The sequence below is a fragment of the Canis aureus genome, chromosome 13 (assembly GCF_053574225.1).
Source record: "Canis aureus isolate CA01 chromosome 13, VMU_Caureus_v.1.0, whole genome shotgun sequence".
NCBI lineage: Eukaryota > Metazoa > Chordata > Mammalia > Carnivora > Canidae > Canis > Canis aureus.
In genome coordinates this window covers 62,931,455-62,955,998 of record NC_135623.1, presented here as the reverse complement: position 1 = coordinate 62,955,998, position 24,544 = coordinate 62,931,455, and the positions used below count along the sequence as shown (strand labels likewise).

Here is a 24,544-nt window from a genome sequence, read left to right as displayed (position 1 = left end):
GATTTAAGGCTATTTTATGGCTATGGTTACTTTTGTTATAGCATTACCCTAAATTTCAGTAAAATATATACATAAAGCACTTGTCAGGAAACAAATATGATACAGAACAGTATACTAGGTACTGTAGCTTACGCACTATTCGGTGGTATCCCAACTGCTCTTGCTGTCACAAATCTAGTAATACTTCCCCCACCACCATTAGCAAATAATTTTAACAATTTTATTCATTCACTAAAATTATATTATTAATCTAAATACTCCCTCCCTCCATTTTGAGAAAGGATATGTGAAAAAGGTAGACAAGGAACCTGTAGTTTAAACTTTCCTTCTAAGGCTCCTGAAGTAGTCTTAAGTAATATTCTCACTTTTACCTGGAGAAACCATGACTACAGAGGAGTTTAATTTCAAAGGCCCTGCTAATAAAATCAAAAGTGGAACTCTTCTATAACAACCTTTTCTATTACTGAAAGTAAGTGAGTAGAAGACCGGTCTTTTCCTGGATCTGACCTGAAGAGATTTAATTAGTGAGGTACCACTAGGACCTCATTATGAAGGGGCCGGGCTCTACCCACAGCATCATAGCAAGCTTCCACCTCAGATACTGCCCTAAGAACATCCTGCGGTTCACTGGAAAAGTGAGATAGTGCCATAAGGGTCACTTCATCTAAGAAAATCTCTTGGATTTAATTTATAAAAACCAAACTACACTCATAAGCCTAAGCAGCTAAATATTCCTAATTCATGGCCTCCTCTCTATAAAGCCTTAGCGATTTTTCTCAATTTTCACAATTTTAACACCTTATCCTTTTAAGAACACACAGAAGATAATTCCTATACCCTAATAGAACGCTTGCTATATAATAGGGTGTAAAAACAGGCAATTTAAAAAATACTTAGACTCCTGTATAAGCGCTTAAATTTATACATTTTTATTTGGGGAATTTTAAAAAACGTAGAGAGATAAACCACATGAATCAGTGTGACGGCAGGAAACTCCCAACATGGTGACATAAAAGTAGCACCGTGAGAACCCCCATTCCTGAAACAGGCGGCTCAGGCTTGGTGTTAGCCATAGAAGAGTGTTTCCTACAAACAGCAGTAGCTGCCTGTGGGATTTCGGCATGACAAATGCATAGCTGACTCATGGGATCAATTAGAAAGCAGCAATACTTGTGGCATTAAAAAAATTATCCTCTGTTTTTATCACCTATTAATGCATGTTAAGAAGTCAGATGAGTCCCACTAACCAAACGTTTTATTACCAAATCAATACCCAAAGCTCTCCCGCCCTCCCTCAAACCTACATGTGAATTCCTTACCACAGACGCCTGTTCCCAATAACCCTTTCCATGATCTCTCATTAAATTCAACTATAAAAAACATTCTTAAAAAAACTGTTTGAGTATTAAGTCAAACCTGAATTGTCAAGTGCTAGTTTCTGACGATAAAAATCGGCTGTCCAAAATTTTCCCTTAAATGAATTGTTGGTCTTGTTAAAAATTTTTAAAAATCACAACAAAATTAGAAGCGCAAGCCAGTCATAACTTACCCTCCCGCCTCCAAGTAGACTATCACACCCTCTAAAAGACCTCTTTTCCCTCAACAGAAGCAGCAATAATTCCCATTTTAAAGCAATTCTCTATGACGTGCTGATGAAGCACAAGCAGCATTTGCGATACTTACTGAATGTTTCTCCTGCTGGCCCATAACTCCATGGTTAGCTGGGATTGCTAGTGGTTTCATAATGAAGAAACATATGCTGAACTGAATTTACACATCATGTACCAATCTCTCATGGATGGCAAGTCACCCTCTACAGCATTAAATTAAAAGAAAAAAGAAAAAAGGGGGAAAAAAAAAGAGGAGGAGGAAACCAAGCTGCAGCTTAAAGTGTCACTACTGGTAAGCTTAAAAAACCCCTCACACTTGTAGACCAGAAAAGGAATCCGAACAACGGTGTTCGTCTCCATTTTTATAACACTGAAACTCTAACCATCTTAGGCTGTGACAAGACTGAGGAAACCTTATACAGCTCTCAGTCTTCCAAGAGAACAAGATCATTTCTGAGATTGAAGAACAAGAAGCAAAAGAAAAGAAGAAAAAAAAAAAAAAGCTAAAATGGCTGACTGCACACAGACTCCCCTCAAAAAGGCTTAATACAGAATTATATTAGTCAGGGTGGTATGAGAACCAGTCTCTAGCATTCAGCCAAGCATTGTTAATACTCTTGTTTCATTTGCAATCACACATACGGACCCCTCCAACCAGGAAAAAAAGAAAAAAGGAAAAGAAAGAAAGAAAAAATCAGGGCAGAGCATGTGAATCGGGACCTCCTCCCTAGCTGCTAATGATGCTGACAGAGTGGTGACCAGTGATCTCTGTCCCACTCCACTAACCAAGTTTGCACAATTAATCTTAGCAGCATGACACTGATGGACATTTAATTTAATGATGTCTGTCCCTCACACTCAACACAAGCATGACTGCTAGCAAGAGAGTCACTAACAGAAACACAGCACATGCACACACACAATCTCGAGAATCATGAGTCTGAATGCAATACACCAATATAATTACATTATTGTGCTTACTTTGGAGGACCATGGCTGCAGGCAGTTGGCATAGCAACGCACAAGGAAAGCCATTTCCTGGGTAGAGAGAAAGCTTCCTTTTCTAAATAAAAAATTCCTCTTAGGAAACAAACGGCATTGCTGCTTCCTGCAGAAAGCAAGACACTGTAGTCTGTCTCTTAACCTGCCAGGCTCACACTCAATGCAGTTCTAGTGATGTAAGTGGATTTCTCTCTCACCCTCCCTCTCTCTACATACACTGAAATATTCAGCTCAAATGGTACACACATTCCTTAAGACTCGCCCCCTCCTCTACTTAACCATTTCACTCATTAAGGTAGCGATGGACAATTCAGATAAAGTAACAAGCTCTTGCCTGTATTATATCAGCGGCTGTAGGTTAAGCAAGTCTCAGAGGGATGGAATCCATTGATTGCTGACTCCAAATAATATCACTGAAGACAGGGTGGGAAAACGGAGCAAGGACTTACTTGAACAGCTTTGAACTAAAATATGATTTTTTCACCAATTTGAAGATAAGACAATGGATGGGACCTCTTCCCCACCCTCAAATATCACTGTGCTACAGAAAGCAAGTATCTATCAAAAATTTACAAAATGCACATTTAACAAGCTTTATATAAATTTAAAAGATGTGATTTTCACAAACACCCATATATACATGCACACAGCACATTGCAAATAGTATCAAAATCAACACACTCACAATTCAAAAAAAAAATTCAAACTTTTAGAGGTAGAGAGTTTAAATTTAATGAGGATATGTCATTCCACTATAAACTCTTAATTGCACCTGACGTAGCAGGTTATTTGAAAGACAGCATGAGAGGTGACAAGGAATAAGGACATTTTCACTCTGAGGTACTGGTCAGTTCTTCATAGTCAAATCTGTCTATAAATGGTATACATAATAGAAAACAGACATGGAAAATCTAGCAACTTTAATAATTGACTTTGATATTGTCAGTGCTTGCTAATTTGTGTTTCTTGTCTTAACACGGCACCTGTGCTAATCTCTTTTCTTCTCCCTCCTCATTATCTAAAGTCTCTCCACATGACAATTTGGGATTCTTTTCCCTGCCCATCCTCAGTATAGCCCACTCACAGACTTCTTGTATTATCCATTAACCCTTTTACACCCCACACATATTCAACCTCTCACAACTAGCAGATCTCTGCACTGGCTTTTAAATATGTTCGTCTCTCACATCTCAAAAACAAAACAAAGAATGGAAACCTTCTTTAGATCCTACATTTTCCAATGGCTACAGTCTAATCTGTTCACACTAACCCTTTTCACAACCAGATTTCTCAAGAATCACCGGCTTTGGCTTCCACCATTTCGTCATCCCATGTACTTCTTCAATGAAGGACCATCATGGTCCTGTTGTACGATTTATATATCTATGAATTATCCTTAACACCTTTCTCCATGTCCAATCCATCACAATATCCCAGTAATTAAGCTCTCTACCTTTTCTCAAACTTAAATTTCTCTTCATTTCTGCCACTATCATCCCACTCATTACTTTTTGCCATAAAAATCGCAAAACTCTCTTTACTCAACTGTCTGGATTCAATTTTAACCTCATCCACTCTATCCATTTAACATACTCCTCCTGAGATCTTTTAAAAACTAAAATATGGTCATTTCAACCAAATCTATTGAGCCCTCTCGTCAATTAAAACACATCAATGGCTTCCCATTGCTCTCAGCATACAGACTAAATACCTTATTATAGTCTGCAAGATTTGTATGTTTTTAAGAGTTATACCATGCTCATACCCCCTAGGTCACCTGGGCTGCTCTTGTCTCCAAGAATGGGCAAAAAGGCCTATCTACACATTATTTCCTCTGCCTAGAACATTCCTTCACCCTCCCTTTCCTGATTGTGTCTTACTTCACCCCTAAAAAATACCAGTGAAATACCCTCAAAGTTATTATGATACTGAGTATCACTTCCCTATCTATAATGCTTATTACAGTTCTGGTTTTACATTTAATCATGAAATTATTTAAGTAGTGTCCACTTCCCCTGCTACACTCTAATCTCTGTGACGCCTGGCATCATGTGTGTTGTGTGCCAGTGTACGTGCAGCAAATAGCATGGTACACATCATAGGCTCTCGCCTTTTCTAAATGAATAAAATCTGCAGAGATCAGGAATAAACATTAGCAAAACCATGTTTGATCTTATAAACTAGTTCTTACCAAAACCCCAAATGCTTTTTTTACCATAAACAAATGAATGATTTAAAAGTAAGTGGTGCTAAACTTTGACAAAGGAGCAAGGGCAACACAATACAGCAAAGACAGTCTCTTCAACAAATGACGCCGGAACAGTTGGACACCCACATGCAATAAATAAATAAATCTAGATGCAGAACTTTATATCTGTCACAAAAACTAATTCAAAATTATCACAGGCCTAAATGTAATATGCAAAATTATAAAACTCCTACAAAATAACAGGAGAAAACCTAGATAAACTTGGGTATGGTGATAACTTTTTAGATACAACACCAAAACATACTAGAATTCATTAAAATGAACAACTTCTGCTCTGTAAAAGACAATATTAAGAAAATTAGAAGACAAGCCATAGATCGAGAATAAATAATTGCAAAAGACACATCTGATAAAGAACTCTTACACAAAATACACAAAGAACTCTTAAAACCCAAGAGTAAGAAAAACTTGATGAATAGGCCAAAGATCTTAAAAGATACCTCACCAAAGAAGATACACGAATAGAAAATAAGCATATGAAAAGCTGTCCCACATCATAAGTCATCAGGGAAATGCAAACTAAAACAACAGTGAGATACCACCATATACCTATTAGAATGGTCAAAATTCAAAACCCTGACAACGCCAAATGCTGATAAGGATGTGGAGCAATGGGAACTTCACTCATTGCTGGTAGGAAGGCCAAATGGTACAGTCACAGGTCAGTACAGTCACAGGTCAGTGTGGTGGTTTCTTAAGAAACTAAACATACTCATCATCTGATCCAGCAAGCACACTCCTTGATATTTACTCACTCTTTGATATTTACTCAAAGGACTTAAAAACTTAGGTCTACACAAAAACCTACACATAGATGTTTAAAGCCACTTTATTCAAAGTTGCCAAAATGTGAAAGAAACTAAGATACACTTCAGTAGGCGAATGGATAAATACATGGTAGTACATCAAGACAATGGAATATTATTCAGCACTAAAAAGAAATGAGCTATCAAATCATGTAAAAACATGGAGGAAACTTAAATGCATATTACTAAGTAAAGGAAGCCAACATGAAGAGGCTAAACACTGTATGATTCCGACTATACGACATTTTGGAAAAGGCAAAACTATAGAGGCAATAAAAAGATCAGTCTTTGAATAGGTAGAGCACATAAGAGTTTTAGAACAAAGAAAATACTCGGTATGATATTATAATGATGGCTGTATGTCTTCATACATTTGTCCAAACCCATGGACTGTACAACATCAAAAGTGAACCCTAAGGTAAACTGTGGACTTTGGGTAAATGTGATGTGGCAATGTAGGTTCATATTGAGTTTAAAAAGTACCATTCTGGTAAGTGATGTTGATAGTGGAGGAGGCTATGCATGTGTTGGATAGGAGATGTATGAAAAATCTCTGTATCTTTCTTGCAATTTTGTTGTAAATCTGTAACTGCTCTAAAAAATGTTTTAAAGAAGTACATGGTATCAAAAGGTATAAGCAATGCAAGCCAAGCATCCATCTATAAATGAATGTATAAAAAAAATGTAGTACATACCTACAATGGGATTATTACTGGGTCTTTAAAAGAAAATACAATTCTGTTACAAGAAAAAACCTGGAACACACTATGTTATGTAAAATTATCCAATCACAAAAAGACAAACACTATAGGATTCCATTTATATGAAGTACCTAGACTAGTAAATTCATAGACCAAAAGGAGAATGGTGGTTGCCAGGGGCTGGGGGGAAGGGAGTAAGAAGGAGTTACTGTTTAATGAGCATGGAGTTTCAGCTTGGGAGGATGAAAAAATTGTGGAGATGAGTCGTGGCCATGGTTGTGTAACCATGTGAATGAATTTAATACCACTGAACTACATATACTTAAAAAATGGTTAAAATGATAAATTTAAATGTTGTATATATTTCACCACATGCACATACACACACATGCAAAATTAATGGCAATCTAAGAATTAAATAATCAAGTTCTACAACTTCTATCCATTTAGCTCATGTCCCACATGTCCATGTGACAAAAAGTCTCCTCCAAGTTTCAGTCAAATTACCCCCATGCTGATAGTATCTGACCTCACATGTGAAGGTTTGCCATTGCTTGCTTCTCTCTGGGAAAATGTGTCACTTCTCTCAACAAGGCAACTAAATGGGAGAACCTGATAGGTGATGTCAGAAAAATCACACATCCTCAGGCACCGCTGCTTTTCTGTGCTGAGACTTGGTGTGATTTCTCTCGTAATCTGGCTCTGTGCCTACAACCTACATATCTTTAAACTCATGACTATAATACTGAAATTTTACTATCTCTCCTACCTTGTACACTGAAGCACAATTATGCCAGGCTATAATATGCCAAACAGTACTTAAGAAATGAAATATAAACTGAAGATTTAAGAGAATCCATTAGTACAGATGTTATACTGACCTTGAAGTAGCCTTAATTTGGGTTTTATCTGCTCCATTCCTTAACCATCTAGATTGAGCACATAGAAAAAGGACCATGTAACAACTTCTGTTCCATGTCAGGAACATCTAATGACTTCCAAATTATCAATAACGTTGATCCAAAAGACAGAGATTATATTCATAGCTCAGGAAACTGCTTAATGCAAGGCCTTTACATGCTAAATTTAATACCACTATATTCAAGGGCGCCCAGGTGGCCCAGTGGTTGAGCGTCTGCCTTTGTCTCAGGGTATGATCCCGGGGCCCTGGGATCAAGTCCCGTATTAGGCTCCCACAGGGACCCTGCTTCTCCCTCTGCCTATGTCTCTGCCTCTCTCTGTGTGTTTCTCATGAATAAATAAAATATTTTTTAAAAATACCATTGTAGGGCAGCCCAAGTGGCTCAGCAGTTTAGCACCGCCTGCAGCCCAGGGTGTGATCCCAGAGACCCGGGATCGAGTCCCACATCGGGCTTCCTGGATGGAGAATGCTTCTCCCTTTGCCTGTGTCTCTGCCTCTCTCTCTCTCTGTGTCTCTCACAAATAATAAAATCTTTATAAAAAGAAAAATACCATTGTATTCATATTTCTCCACCTGTTCTACTTGGTTTTCAATTACTATGAAGTTGAGAAAAAAGGACTGTTCCCAGTAGTTATTAACCACATTTAGGATTAATATGTTTATTCATTTATAATACTTAATTATAATATCTATACTGTTTATTAATAGATCTCAATGTGCTTTACAAATATTTTAATTAAGCATGGTCAAACTCAAGGAATAATTTATTCATCTCTCATAGAAAAATAAAGTGTATAAAATTATAGATTTGGTAGTTTAGGAGAATATAAAATAGACCTCCAGGTTTCTAATATCATTAATTTCACTTATCCACTATATATATTGATTTCTTCCCTATTCCCCCTACCTGAAAGGTAAAACTATTGAGGCTTGGAGAGAATCTGTGGGAAAAGATAATAGAAGAATTTACTTTTTTATATGTATAAACATGAAATTTCACAAATCTGATTCCTAATATCTTATTGTTCACCAAAGAAACGACATTTTAAAATGCTGTTTTCTCTATGGATACACCAAACCAATTGAGCACTAAGCCAACACAAAATAAAGTTATTGTAGGAGGTATGGTCAGAAATTTTTCTCCTTTTCCTAAACCCAATATACCCACCTCCCCCATTAGTACTATGATGATTTCAAAGGAAAAGCTGATTCTCTAAAGATTCTTTATACCATAACGCAATCCTACGTTTCACATAATCTATTCTATCCATCCCTGGATATACCTCAGACAGGTGTTCCACACACATCCTCCTAAAGACATTTTTTTTTCACTCTGACCAAATAAAAAGGGTACTTCAGATTCATTATCAAAAATAATTTAATTATGAAATACATGAAAGATACCAACACAATGCTGGACATGTAATAACTGTTGAGTAAACTATCTGAGTTGAATTTATATACAGGTTTCACAAATACCGGGAACCTGTTCAATTAACACTTAGTATCAGAAAGACCTAGCTGAGAGTGCAAAACTTTCATTCAGATATACTTCAAAGATAGGTACCAAAGAAATCTTTTTTCTTCTCAAGTTCTATTTTTTTTTTAATTTTTATTTTAATCACCTGGTGCCCATCATGACAAGTGCACTCCTAAAGCCCCATCACCTGCTTTACCCACCCCTCAACCTACCTCTCCTCTGGTAACCATCAGTTTGTTCTCTATAGTTAAGTCTGTTTCTTGGTTTCTCTCTCTTTCTCTCATGTTCTCTTTTTTTCCTTTCCTCATTTGTGTTATTTCTTAAATTCCACATATGAGTGAAATCATACAGCATTTGTCTGTCTCTATTTCACTTAGCATTATATTCTCTAATTCTATCCATGTCACTGCATATGGCAAGATTTCGTTCTCTTTTGCATGCATATGTACTACTTCTTTATACATTCACCAATCAATCTCTCTGAATTGGTGTTTTTGTATTCTTTGGGGTAAATACCTAGTAGGGCAATTGCTGGATCATAGAGTAAGCAGTTCTATTTTTAACTTTCTGAGGAACCTCCATTGTATTTTCTAGAGTGGCTGTGCCAGTTTGCATTCCCACCACTAGCGCATGAGGGTTCCCTTTTCTCCACATGCTCATCAACACCTGTTGTTTCTCGTATTGTTGTTAGCCATTGAATTGCATTTCCCTGATGATTAATGATGTTGAGCATCTTTTCACAAGCTTGTTGCCATCTGTATGTCTTCCTTGAAAAATGTCTGTTCATGTCTTCTGCCCATTTTTTAAATTGGATTATTCATTTTTTGGGTGTTGAGTTTTAAAAGTTCTTTACATATTTTGGATACTAACCCTTTATCAGATATGCCATTTGGAAAGATCTTCTCCCATTCCATATGTTGCCTTTTAGTTTTGTTGACTGTGCAGAAGCTTTTTATTTTGATATAGTCCCGATAGTTTACATTTGCTTTTGTTTCCCTTGCCTCGGAGAACCTTTCTAGAAAAAAGTTGCTATGACTAATGTCAGAGAAGTTAACTCTGTGCTCCCTTCTAGGATTTTAATGATTTCAGGTCTCACATTTAGGTCTTTCTTTCTTTTTTAAAAAATTTTATTGAAGTTTGATTTGCCAACATACAGTATAACACCCAGTGCTCATCATCCCATCAAGTGCGCTCTTTCATTCATTTTGAGTTCATTTTTATGTACGGTGTAAGAAAGAGGTCCTGTTTCTTTTTTTGCATGTTGCTGTCCTGTTTTCGAACACCATTTGGTGAAGAGACTTTTTCCCACTGGATATTCTTTCCTGCTTTGTTGAAGATTAATTGGCCATATAATTGTGGGTATCTGTGGGTTTTCTGTTCTGTCCTATTGATCTATATGTCTGTTTTTGTGCCAGTACCATACTGCTCTGATTACCACAGTTTTGTGATATAACTTGAAGTCCAGAATTGTGATGCTTCCAGCTTTGCTTTGCTTTTTAAAGATTGTTTTGGCTATTCAGGGTCTTTTGTGATCCTATACAAATTTTAGGATTGTTTTAGTTCTGTGGAAAATGCTGTTGTTATCTTGATACAAATTGCGTTGAATGTGTAGATTGCTTTGGGTAATACAGATGTTTTAACAGTATTTGTTCTTCCAATCCATGAACAAGGACTATCTTTCCATTTCTTTGTGTCATCTTGAATTTCTTTCACCAGTGTTTTAGAGTTTTCTGTGTATAAGTCTTTCTCCTCTTTGGTTAGGGTTTATTCCTAAATATTCCATTATTTTGCTGCAATTGTAAATGGGATTTTTTTTTTAAATTTCTTTCTGCTGCTTCATTATCAATGTATAGAAATGCAACAGATGTCTGAAGAATGATTTTGTAATCTTTTATTTGAATTCATTTCTCAGTTCTAGCAGCTTTTTGGTGGAGCCTTTTGGGTTTTCTGTATAGGCTATTTCTTTCTTTAACAAAAAAAGTTCCTGACAACATACTATTTATGTTACCTTTGACTGATAATTGGAAAATTAACATAGTAACTTATCCATAATAAATATGCCCAATATTTATATGGTACATGTTAGGAGAGAAAAATTAAAAGATACCAAGAGATGGGACACATGCAGAAAAACAACAGAGTAAATTTTAAATTTAATCCAATTTAAATTTCCCCCTGTAAATCAATGAGAAATTCCAACATCAAGAATGGGATTTTACAATGCCATTTATTTGAAAAAGGAACATATTTTAATAACTGATTTAACAAAGCTCATTTCATTTCCTAGAATCTATTTTAAGAAAATACCATACTTCATCCTGAAATGCTCAGTTATAGAGGTGAAGTCCTTACACACTAGTACTCAATATAGGTTCCCTACTACAGTATTTCACAAAGCAACACTCCAAATTCAAAGCAATTATTACCTTTATTACTAATTTGGCATGTAACATATTCCCTTATGATGAATATATTTACATGAGTATATGAATTATTAATTATCCCTCCATTTTTATTGAATAAAAAGGGAACTATTGAACACAAACTGGAATGTAGGTTAGCTAGAAGCCAAGAACCATGCTTTTAATCTATTTGATATTGTTAATGACAAATTATGCTTTATCTCTTATGCTTAACACACAGTAATTAATCCAAAAAAGAAAGAATGTATAAGTGATTCCACTTAAACTTTTTCAAAACTACCCTGTGGAGTATTATTATACCAGCTTTAAGGTGCTGAAAGAGACATAGGATAATTGTATAACCATAAAGATGTCCAATTTGTTTACTGACAAAATTAAGTGTTTTAAATCATTTGACAGGTTAAAAGAGTAGACTAAAACCAGAAAATTTAAATTTAACAGGGATAAATATAAACATCTACATGCATACTATCAAAATGTCACTTGCACAAATGCAATATAAGGGATACCACACTGGAAGAATAATTGTGAGAGGAGATGAGAAGAATTATCCGTAAAATTGAGCTGGATAAAAGCTCCATATGAGCCAATACCCGATGCCTCAAAACCGTCATATAATCACGGTTACATCATAAAATAGCAAGGGAGACAGAAAGTTCTACTAAAATCTGCATTGTTGGGTACTGTAGGACCTTATGTAAGTGGTAGCACCCCGTTCTAGACATAACTTAGGTGAGATAATGAGTAACTGTATTACTGAAAGAGCAGAAAACCTAGATGACAAGAGGTTTAGGAAAGTACATGAAGTTAGGAATGTTTAACCCAGAAAAGAGGCTTAATGGAGTAGGAATTCTTTATTTGAAGCAGAGTTATATAAATATTCATTTGTGTTGCTTTAGAAGAAATCTAGAACCATGAACTAAAATTATAGAGAAGCAGATTTCAGCTAAACATAAGGAAAAGTTTTTTCATAATTAACTCTTCCCTATAATAAATAATTACTGCTATGATTTACTAAACCCTTAGCATGTACTAGACAGTAGGGTATAATTATGACACATTATGTAAGGACTATCTTGCAAATATCAGTGCTAATTGTAATTAAAAATCTTACACAGAGGCTGAATGTCAGTAATTCTATAAAGAAAGATAAATTGTATTAAGTGGTTTGAGAGATTCCTAAAGTCCTTTCAAGTTCTTAAGGTTATCTTATCTAACACAGCTATTACCAAACATTAGCTGGTAGCAAAATGGGGATAAAAAGGATGGTATGACAGAGAACAGAGAACAACAGGAAACGAGAGACTCATTGAATGGAAAAAAAAAAATCTATCGTGTAATAAGATTTCCTGGTAGTAACTATTTCTTTATGTTCTGAGATCTCTGTCTTCCTTATTTTGGCAGTCAGAGGGGAAATATTAAAATGCCCTTACTTTGTAAAAAGTATAGTGCTGATATAGTGCTAGACAACAGCCTAGAGGTTTTCTTAACATCCTTAGTTCATAAATTAAAAGTTGCCACACTTAGGTAAGTGAAAGATGATTTTCTTAATGTTAGCAATAATTTGATTAAAAATTGTACATAACTAGATAATTAGGTTTTTTAAAAGATTTAATTTATTTGACAGAGAGAGAGGGCACAAGCAGGGGGAGCAGCAGATGGAGAGGGAGAAGCAGACTCCTCACTGAGCAGGGAGCTGGATGTCAGGCTCAATCCCAGGACCCTGAGATCATGACCTGAGCCAAAGGCAGACACTTAACTGACTGAGCCACCCAGGCACCCCAATAATTAGTTTTATAGGGTGTTTCTTAAATCTCTTGAAATTATTAATGTTTTAATATTCTTAAACATTACTAAAACATTCAATATTTTCTGGTACAGAAGTAAACAATCTTATGACTTTATCTTTTCATCTCTAAAAACTACAACTACTTACAGACAACTATAAGTTGTTTTGATTCATTAAAAGGTCATACTTACAAAAAATCTTGCAGCAGGATTTGGCTTTTATTACTTATAATATTAGTGAACCTAACTTTTAAATATACTAATTAATTACATAGTCATCTTTGTTACAAAATGGTACTACTTAACAATAAAAACCTATTTTTGTACTGGAATGAAACTATAAAGGTGTGTTTGTGGGGGGGCAAATCCTGTGCTTTACTGATGATAGATATGGTTTGAAAAGGAAAAGCACTTACTTGCAACAAAAATACCGATGAATTAATCAAAGCTTATTATCACTGCCAATATAATTTAGTAATTATTTTTCACATTCGATAGTCTATGCTCTAGCCTGTCTTTTAAAACTACTTAAATACCAGGCATTTAAAGTGGCTGAATTATGTGATACGTATCTCTTTCAGATCAAATTTAAAGTTCAAGTAACATAAAAGCAAAATATGTTCATTTTTAAAAAATAAATAATTTTAAATACCAGGAATGGAAAAAATTGATGTCTAGGTTTGACTCTGAGTACCATAAACACTAAACATGTGACTTAACCTCTTTGACCTTACCATGCTTATATTGTATCAGTGGAGATACCATCACCTAAGTGTTTAGAACTACAAGGTTTAATTGACAAAAGATATGAAATAATACCTAGCCAGCTGGTATATATCATAAAGATTCAATAAGGGAAAATTTTATTCCTTCTAAGATAGTCTAAAAAGTTAGTTGCACTCAAGGTTTGGGCAATCCATTATTTAAAAACACATAGATGGGGCAGCCTGGGTGGCTCAGCGGTTTAGTGCCGCCCAGGGCATGATCCTGAAGACCCAGGATTGAATCTCACGTCGGGCTCCCTGCATGGAGCCTGCTTCTCTCTCTGCCTCTCTTTCTCTTTTGCTCCATGTCTCTAATGAATAAATAAATATTAAAAAAAAATAACATAGATGACTGGATTAATACCCTTGTGCAGATACCCTTGTGTAGAACTGCTAATGTAGGTGGATCTATAATGCCACTCCCAGAATATTCAGTAATGCTAATTCTGTGAGTTTGATCCAAAGACACCTACGTACAACCAAGATGCTACTAAGCACCTATTATATACTGTGCAAAAGGTATAATATGGCAGACAAGATATTATCTGCTTTTAAAGACTATTTTCTCCTTAGGAATTTAATTTTTAACAAATATACTCTCATTTTAAAAATACAATGTCTTCAGGGGTGCCTGGGTGGCTCAGATGGTTGAGCGTCCAATTCTTGATTTTGGCTCAAGTCATGATCTCAGGGTTCTGAGATCAAGTTCACATCAGGATCCGCACTGGGCATGGAACTTGCTTAAGTTCCTTTCTTCTCTTTTCCTTCCACTCCTCCCCCCTACTCTCTCACTTTCAAAAAAAGAAAAAAATCTAATGTCTTCAAATAAATATCAAAATGTGTAGGTTTTCTGATGGTTGAATAATCTTCATTCTAAAAGAAAATGACGATGTTTATAAATGGAAGCACTAATCAATAACTTCACAATCAGGAACAGAATTGTGACTGCCCCTCTGGTGTAATTAAATATATTCCAGACAGGAAATGCTTCCAAGTAATTTTGCCTGGAAAATAATTAAATATAGAAGACTGTCTCAATATAGAAAATATTTTAGATGCCAAAGAAATTCTAAGTGTTCTCTTGAAAAAGAAGTCAGCCTATGATATATGACCACATGGGCTCAAGATGGCAACATTCAATCGTCCTCATAAATAAATGAACAAAGCCCAAACCACACATCCAATTTTTCCTTCTCCTTAAAAGCTCTAAAAAGGCAAACCTATTCATATGTTAGTTGCATTTTGAAATTTTCAAATATCACCATGCTGATATTTTAAAATAATACTAGAATAATTAATTGTACATATCAGACTATTATAATTAGAATTGTTCACAATTGGCCAGATAGATCATATTCATGGAAGATTATATCTCCTGGTTGTTCCATAAAATAGCAGTTCATAGTATCAACAAATAACCATAGATTAAATAATAAACAGAATAAAGCAGTCATTTATTCATTCTACACTTGACCCTCAAGACTAAGTGGGTAAGACAGGAAACAAGAAATCTGGAATGAACTTTAGAAATCATCCTGGGAAGCTGAACAGTGTGGTAGACCTAAGCAAAATGTATTGATCTTCATACGAAATGCTCACTAAAGGACCACCTTAGAACAAATGTACAACAAAATCTATTTTCCCTGATGGCTTGTATTTTATAGCTTTTTCAATGACAGAAAGTAAAATAAAAATCTGTTGGACCAAAATCTAAAAATATATGCTCACAACCCAAGACTTATAAGACTGCAAACAAAAAACAAAACTATAAGATATGAATATATTATACTCAAGCTACTGCAAAACATGGTATTTACAATAAAGGTAAAAATACAGTAGGGAAGAGAGTGAGACAACTATTTTCACAGAGAGGCACTTCTCTATGTGAGAAATGATACACGAATCTATAGTAACCACTAACCCCATAAAATATTCATGTGGACATTTCAGCTTCCATCAAGGGAAACCCACCCACAATTTTAAATCTGGGGCTAGGACATTTTCAGTCTTTTTCCAAAGGCAGCTCTATCTTTCAGATATTTTGTTTTAGTCGTTGATTATTAAATCACATTGAACCTCGGAGCATAATCAGTAGCAAATCACACCTTGTGATAACAAAAGAAAGCAGCCACTAATGTCTTAACCTAAGTAGAACAAGGAGATGGAAAAGACTGAAGGTAGCATATTTATTTGGACACAAAATGAGTCAGTAAAAAAGAAAAAGAGAAAAGAAAGTACTCAAAGTAGAGGATAATAAAAAGAAAAGAATTCAACTCTAAAAAAATAGTAATTGGAGTTTAAGGGAACAAAGTTTTAAATATATTGCTAGGTTATTTATTTATTTTGCACTATCAAACTGAAACAATTTGTAATAAATTGGATTGGATTATGCTGAACATTAACTACTAGTCACCCACAGGATGTTGTCAAAACTACACATGGTGATACTGTTTTTGGAGAGTATTGGGTGATGAGGACCTAAAACTAGTCTTACTGGTATTGGCATAAGACCCCAAATCCATTTTTAAATGTTATCTAACAGACATTTTACAGGTATGATTACTATACTTTCATTACCATATAAAATTGGACATAAAAACTTTAAGTATTTTATAATTCCACATAATGGCTCATAATTATCTTAAAAGGGAAGGAGTGTTAGCTTTTTTTTTTAGGGGGGAGTGATAGGGGGGGCTAGATAAAATTCCTAAAGGGAAAAAAAAATCTCTAATTGAGAAAAGCTAAATAGGGGATCCCTGGGTGGCTGAGCGGTTTAGCGCCTGCCTTTGGCCCAGGGCGCAATCCTGGAGTCCCGGGATCGAGTCCCACATCGGGCTCCCTGCATGAAGCCTGCTTCTCCCTCTGCCTGTGTCTCTGCCTCTCTCTCTCTCTCTCTCCATCTATCATGAATAAATAAATATAATCTCTAAAAAAAAAAAAAGAAAAGCTAAATAAATTAAGTAAAAATGTCTATCTTTAAAAATCACTACAGTAACTGCAAAATGGATTGTTGGTAACCATTCAATACACTTAATATATTTAAAACACAATTATTTCATGTAAAACATCTTAAAATTCTTCTGATTCCACCCAACGTTAGCTTGGAATCTTTCCATTTTCTCCCAGTATCTATAAAAGAATTAAGCCACAAGGAAGAAAAGGAAGTAGTGAGAAAAATCATACAGGAAAACAAGGTTAGGGTCAGCCTCGTAGGTATGGGGCCTGTGCAGTCACAAAGGACTCTGTTTACAAGGGCCCCTTCATTTGGGAAAACTATTTTTATTTTAAAGAACAAGCAATGGACAAACTACGGTTATTCAAAAGTAGATATCTGGCAGATATTTTCTTGAAAATGAACAAACTGAGCTTGTCACTTCAAGGAAAGCAGCTGATAGTACTTTGTTTGCCAATGATAAAATTTTAGCTTTCAAGTAAAAATTAGACTTTTGGAAAATGTATATCCAACACCATAAGCCTGACAACTTCCCAATAAGTGAGGCTTTTTTAATGAGACTGGTAGTGATACTAACAAATGTGTATTTTTGTATTTTGTATAACATGCCCAAATTTGGACAACAGCTTAATTTAGTGACCAATACTTGATGTTACAAAATCATACATGAGTAAAAAGACCCATGGGTAAGTAAGACCAGTGGGTTGTTGTTGTTTTTAAGATTGATTTTATTTGTTTGTTTATTTATTTATGAGAGACACAGAGAGAGACGCAGAGACAGAGGCAGAGGGAAAAGTAGGCGCCATGCGGGGAGCCCAATACGCCACTCCATCCCGGGACCCCAGGATCATAACCTGAACCAAAGGCAGACGCTCAACCGCTGAGCCACCCAGGCGCCCCGACCATAGCTTTACATTCTTCAAGGCAACTAAATTTTTAAGAAATTACTACCTGTCAAATTTTGGTTAAGTGTATCAATAAGATTATTTGAAAAAGCTGTTAAAATACTCCTGCCTTTTCCAAATACCTGTGTGAAGTCAGAATTTCCTCATAGACTCTATATACTTGAACCAGAAGAGCATATCATAACTGACTGAGTACAGAAGTAGATATGAGAATCCAGCTGCTTCTATCAGGCCAAGTATTAAACAAAAGTACAAAACAACACTACTCTTCTTATAAATTTTTTTATTTTGTAAAATATAGTTATTTTTCACTAAAAAACTTATATAATATACAATAGGTTACTATTTTTAAATTAATAAATAATTCTTAAAAATTTCTCAGTTCCAGTTTCTAGTATGGCAAACAATGATATAGATAACTCATATAAACAAAAGCTTCTTGGAGCTCTCAAAAAGTTTTAAGAGTATAAAAGAGTCCTGAAATGAAAAGCTTTGACAACTACAGTTCTAAGAGATGAACTAGAAAGTAATCAGCCTTTTTGCTCGTTTAATGATTCCACAGTTATCAAACATTCATAGATTCCTTTAAGACAAAATCCTGTGTTTACATGAAATACTACTTCAGCTGACCCCTCTAACACCTTAATCTACTTGCAGAATGGTTAGTTGCTCATACTCTTCTGTTTTAATTAAAGCTAGGCAAATGTTTGTACAAAGGAGACATAAAAAGACTAAAGCTATCAAGTGTCCACTGTCAAGGGCATCAATATCATCAAGAATATCAATGATGTCCAAGTATTCTCTACATCTCAGTTAATTAGGATGCTCATGCTTATGTCACAAATCAACAAATGGCAAAATGATCTTTTTTTTGCCTGGGTATTTCAAAATTCCTGATGATTCAGCTTTTTAAGGCTTCAGTTTAAAAACTGTATAAAGAAACAGACAGAAAGTAAAGTATGCTAATAATTAGTGAAAGGAAAATGTTAAAATTTATTTTGAGATTTTAACTTTATTTACTAACATTTGCAAATGCTTTCTGGAAGTGGCCAATTATCATTACTATCCTCATAGACATTTAAGTAAAAATCAAGACAACCTGAATATTTTCTTTTTCACCCTCAAAATCTGCCCTTCTCAATTAAGTCTCCCAATCAGTCATCTCAAGGAGCAATTCATATTTTGGAATGGCTCACTCTACTGTCACAGCATTACTCCTGTAGACTAGCAATTCCAAATTCCATATTACATCCAACTGTCACCTGTGTTTCACTTGAAAGAGAGAAAGGAAGATGTAAGAAAAAAAAGGGCTACTTGGTCTCATACTAAGTCCATAAGAAATTGCTCTGATATAAACAATTACTCAGTAAGGCTTTTTCCCCCAAGTAGATTCTATAATTATTTTTTTTCCAAAATATCTTAGCTATTTTTTCAGCCTCTGTGTAATTTAAACCACAAAGGATAATAGGTACAATGTGAATGGGGTGTGTCCAAATCAGTCAATGGTTTACTACTGATATTCGTAACACTACTGAACTATATGTTTAAAAATGGTTAAGATAGTAAATGTAATGTTATGTGTTTCTTACCAAAAAAAAAGAACAACCACTGAATTATGCACTTTACATAGGTAAATTGTATGGTATGTGAATTATAACTCAATAAACCTATTATTTTTTAAAAGTGTAAGTTTACTCCTAATCAGATTTTTGGTTTGCTTTTTTGTTTTGTTTTTGGGGTTTTTTTGTAGCAAAGATTTGAAAAAAGGTTTACTGCTGAGATATGGATAATGACTAATGTTTCCTGAGACAATAAGGGGGAGATCTTATATACATATAACATCTAGTAGGCATTTAAAAAATTTAAATATTTCCTTTCACAAGTGATTTAAACCTAACACCTATACACTGGCCACAAACTAGAGTTTCTATCAGAGGTCAACAATACCTTCTAGCGAATAGAAAGGGATTTCAAGTTAATAATGTTTTAACACTGGATTCAAAATCAAAGAGAAAATTTCTGGTCACCTGATATTTGAAACAGCGAGACAGACAACTTACTGATAACTTAATTGTAAAAAGATCAATTCAGCACTGTTAGGAAATCGGTCTGAATATCAAAGTAGATTTTCCCAAAGAAAAGAGACATTTTTCAAATCAGCATGTAGCCCTGCAAAATCTCACAAAGAAAAAAATCACATACAAAATGAAGCAGTCTAAGATGAAAAGAATCTTTGCTGTGGCGACCAAGAGCTAAATTTTAGCCAAGTATATTTAAAACATACACAAGCACAGTGAACCACCAGTGTTCACAATTAGAGGCAGGACAAAGTAGCAGTGATCTTTCTGACAAATAAATAGTTTGAAATATTGCATGACTTGCTACACAACACCCTTATTACTTTCAATTTCCAAGTGCAACCAAAAGATGAGTCCAATTATGACATCAATACTAGCTTTCTTTCAAAATGGAATGAAAGAACAGTAAATCCCAGTGGACACGGGAGTTCTGCAGCAGAGATGATGTAATATATAAAAATAGACATCCTCTAACAGAAGCTGAAACTTGGGTAAACAGCACACTGCATACTATCTTCAACTGCCTTGCACGAATTTGCAATGCATGCCGTTAATAGCGCAAGAGAAATTATTCTGTGTTTTAAACTATTTCCGGATTTACATGTCAATTTCTATACATACTCTATAGTATAATTTCCCAATCTGTATAAATTAAATGAACATAAATACCTGATTAGAACTGCAAAAGAGAGAAATAGTCCCCCCAAAGCAAGGAAATTAAGACCCTGCAGCAGTTTTTACATGCTGCATTTTGTTAGAAATTGCAGCACATATGGCACAGAATTGTTACATCCACCTATTGTTCAAAGACCTTTCCACAGGGAGCTTTCTGCAGGATTTTAAAATGCAACATGATCTAGGTGAAGAGGAACCAGTAAACCTGCTGATAATGGGTGTGAAAAGCAGAGAATATTTTTGACACTTTCAGACTCTGATGCAAACATAAAACATCAGGCATGCATACAGTAACTAGGATGTACATCACTACTGTCTAACGCTCTCTCCACACCTCTCTTTCCATTCTTTACCAAATCAGCTTTCACATTTCTATTGGACTTTCCTGGATTAAAGAATATTTTCCTTTGAGCCAAGATATTAAGAAATCATGCCTGATTCCTCAAGTGTCCAATGTGCCTCCACGTACCTAGAATTCCCTGCATTTTAGTTGCCCATTTATTTATCTATATCCCCTATGAAACTAAAAGGATAATAAGGGCAAAATATGTCTATCCTATAGACCTTTATAGCCCTAAAGTCTGGCACAAACATGAAACAAGGTGAGCATTCAATAAATATTCATTAAATGAATAAAATATGTAAATGAAGATACTGAGCTTTCCTTTCTATGATACAAGGAAGAGAATACACACATTTTCTAAAACTCCATCCTATTATAATTCACAGAGAGGCATTACGACATTATTGAAGACAAAGGCTTTAGGTTCAATTAAGCAAACAAATGTTTGATGAATTTAAAGAAGAATGAAAATGTTGAAATAATTAACAATCTCCCCTGTATTTGAATATTTTCTTTATAAGCATATAAACAAATTTTAAGATATCAGCATATGAATAAATCATAGGTGTAATATGATGTAAAATGATTGTTGTAAGTTAAAATCCTAAGATCTTAATATTCTAGGAAATTAAGTATACAAGTCACTGATATATTACTCAAAACATATTCTCTTACCGTTAAGCAGCAAATATTGCATTAAATGAAGATTTCAGTAAAAAATAAGTGAAAAAGCAAAGCCATGACATGAGTGAAATACTATTTTTAATGAAAGAATAATCCAGTCAAAAAGATTTGTCTAAAAGTGCATAATATCTGTAATTTTTCATTTGTTTCCTTATCTAACAATTTTTGAAACTAACGAAACCAAGTAGTCTTTAACTGAAAATGGAAATAACTTAAGTCTTTTTTAAAAAAATCTACTTCAGAGAAATATGATATAACCTAAGAATGATTATATAACCATTATAAGAAATAGAACTTGTTTTATATTATTATAAAGAATAACCATATAAAAAATGGGACTCATTTCCATAAGCCTCATGCATGAATCAATCTTATTACATTGGTGCCACATTTTATAGATATTGTATTATCACGGACTATAATACAAAAAGTATTCTCATTTTATATTAACTTAATAATTTTATGTAGTATTTTTTATTACCTCTTATACATCTGCACCAAGAATTTTAAACTAAGCCCAATCTACTGAAAAATGTAATACATAATTATTAAACAGTGCTCTGAAATGTATATTCATATTGTAGAAAAGGACTACTAATAAAATATTGGGAGATACCTTTTTATGTGACCAACAGGCTTTCATTACTTCAAAAATTTTGCATTGATTGAAACTTTATGAATATGGTTTATGATATACTGTGTTCAAATCCTCCTAATTCAAATTTGTATAAATGTCCTTTGGGACAGTATGAGTGTGCTTACATTCAAACAAAACATTTCAAGATTAAAAAAAAAAATTAAACGTCACAAAGCCATCTTGGATTTTGACTTTTTTCATCCTAACAGCTACTAGTCATGGACATTTCCAAATATTATCTAAACTAAATGAAATCTCATAAAATGTTTGGCTGAGAAGTTGTGATAGCTGAGGAATACCGATCCTTTCAATATATAATCTTCTTTTGTTTTGTTTTGTTTTTTCATATTTTAAAAGAAGTCACCTTCATTCATTGAGTTTATTGTGTTCTGCAGTAGACAATGATGTGAAGAGCTTTGACTCTGGAACCAGACTTCTGGGGTTTGAATACTATTTCTTAGTAGCTGTGTGTCCTTGAGCGCATCCCCTAACCTTATTCTTTCATTTCTTAATCTGTAAAATGTAGTAATAATAATCCATTCTTCACAGGGTAGATATGTATATTAAATGATTTAATTTATGTGAAATGTTTTAGAACAGTAGTATATACATAGGTAATATTCTATAGATGTTTGCTAATTAAACTATTAAAAAAAAAAAAAAACAGCTATTCTTTTGGGGGTAATAGGAATGGGAGTGGAAAGTCATCAGAACTTCAAAGCACCGGGAGCATTTCAATTGTTTCAGCCTTCCCAGGCTGAAGTGTCTGCTGGTACGTGTATAAACTCCATGGTGTAGACAAGTTTTCTTCCATCTTCGGTCTAATATCTCTGTACAATATTTGCTCTTTCTAAACTGAGAAGGCAGAGCTCTCTTTTTATTAAAATAAAAAAAATAAAAGATGACAGAACAGGTATGTGCCAGTCTCCCTATTACTCCAGTCAAGTAGGTTAAGTCCTCCTTTTAAATATCTTCTAAAATAAATCACAAACTCCTGGAAAAAATTACCCATAAATATAGATAGGTAGGGCCTGTGATTATAGGTAAAATAAAGCTTTTCTCCTCTACCCTATTCTGAACTCACAGACAAAATTAACTTGTTCAAAGTCTAAAGAGACTGACCCAAAATCTTTCAGCCTCTGCCAAGAACCTTATTTTTTGTTACCTATTCTAAGACTGAAAATTTATGGGGCTCCTGGGTGGCTCAGTCAGTTAAGTGGCTGCCTTCAGCTCAGGGCATGATCCCTGGGTTCTCCACATCCAGTTCCCTGCTCGGAGGGCAGTCTGCTTTCCCTCTTCCTCTGCCCCTCCCCCTGCCCATGCTTTCTCTCTTTCGCTCTCTCAAATAAATAAATAAAATCTTTACCAAAAAAAAAAAAAAAAAAAAAGACTAAAAATTCATGCCACATCCTATTTTCTGGCAATCTTAAATACAGCCTCAACCTCAACACATCAAAATGTAGGAAAATGCTAATGAAAGCCATCTCCAATATTCCCTTCTCACTGCATTTTAAAGTGCTTATTATTCTCTCCGCAAACCTCATACACTTGCCTTGAAAAACATGTCTTGAAAACACTTGATATGGACTATCTGAGTACTCACGGTTCTGAAGAAAATTATTATAATCTGTTCTAAAATACTGCAACACGTCTAATTTTAAAAAGTGTACATAAGGTATAGCTCATAACTCAGTGTACATTTTCAATTCAATTCCTACTTTTAAACAGGAATCAGGCTAACTGGTAATTTTTCATATTAAAAAAGAGGAAGAGTAATTATATATTGATGCATCTTTTAAAATATGAAAGTTCTATATTTTTAGAGTATAGCATTACCAGATAAAAGCCCAAAAACACTAGAGCAATTTTAAAAAGTAAAACAATTACATCAAAATTTTATTAAATTTAAAAATGGCATGAAAATACTTAAGATTCATCACATCATTTAAAATTTAGCAGTGCTTCTAAAGTATAGTATAGCAGCAATGACACCTGTGGCATTTTAATATGCATTCTCTTGCACAGAACATACAATTACTGCCTCATTTTAATTTGAAAACCTATACAAGTATTTCATGTTTTCAGGCAAGGTTACTGACTGAAAGATATTATATGGACAAAGATATTGTCAAAGATATTATATGGACAGTAGACTTCTTCTAATGTGAATTAAATTGTATATGATCTTTTTCCTGTGCAATAAGAAAACACAATCATAAAATTTTACTAGTTACTTAACCAATTCATTTCCAGAGATAAATCAGTTTTCCTGTTTTCCTTCCTTGACTCCAAATTCCCTGATAACCCCCAATCTGAACATTTTCTAAACAGTAACACTGCAAATCATAAATTAGTCATGTGTTGGCATGGAAGAAATGAGCAAAGATATTATTATAGGCCTCTTGATTAAAATAAAGAATGAAATAAAGCATGAAATCTGGTTAAAAATAAAGTGCAAATAAGAAAACACAAGCATTCTTAGATTCTCATTTCCTTTCTGACTT

The 24,544-nt window shown here is 34.4% G+C and overlaps 1 protein-coding gene across 15 annotated transcripts in view; it reads right to left on the bottom strand.

The window, feature by feature from the left end:
• RAPGEF2 (Rap guanine nucleotide exchange factor 2) overlaps positions 1 to 24,544 on the bottom strand; it is a 242,171-nt gene that overhangs the window by 86,327 nt on the left and 131,300 nt on the right. The window contains exon 1 of one of the 15 annotated variants that reach the window (XM_077846535.1): positions 2,592 to 2,705. The exons of 10 other annotated variants lie outside the window; for them this stretch is intronic. In XM_077846535.1, the coding sequence (XP_077702661.1) occupies positions 2,592 to 2,645 (54 nt within the window). In that variant the 5' untranslated portion in view covers positions 2,646 to 2,705. Of the gene's footprint in view, positions 1 to 1,683; positions 1,956 to 2,591; positions 2,706 to 24,544 lie in introns of those variants that run through there. 4 more of the 15 variants (XM_077846538.1, XM_077846534.1, XM_077846536.1 and 1 more) reach the window with 4 other exon arrangements.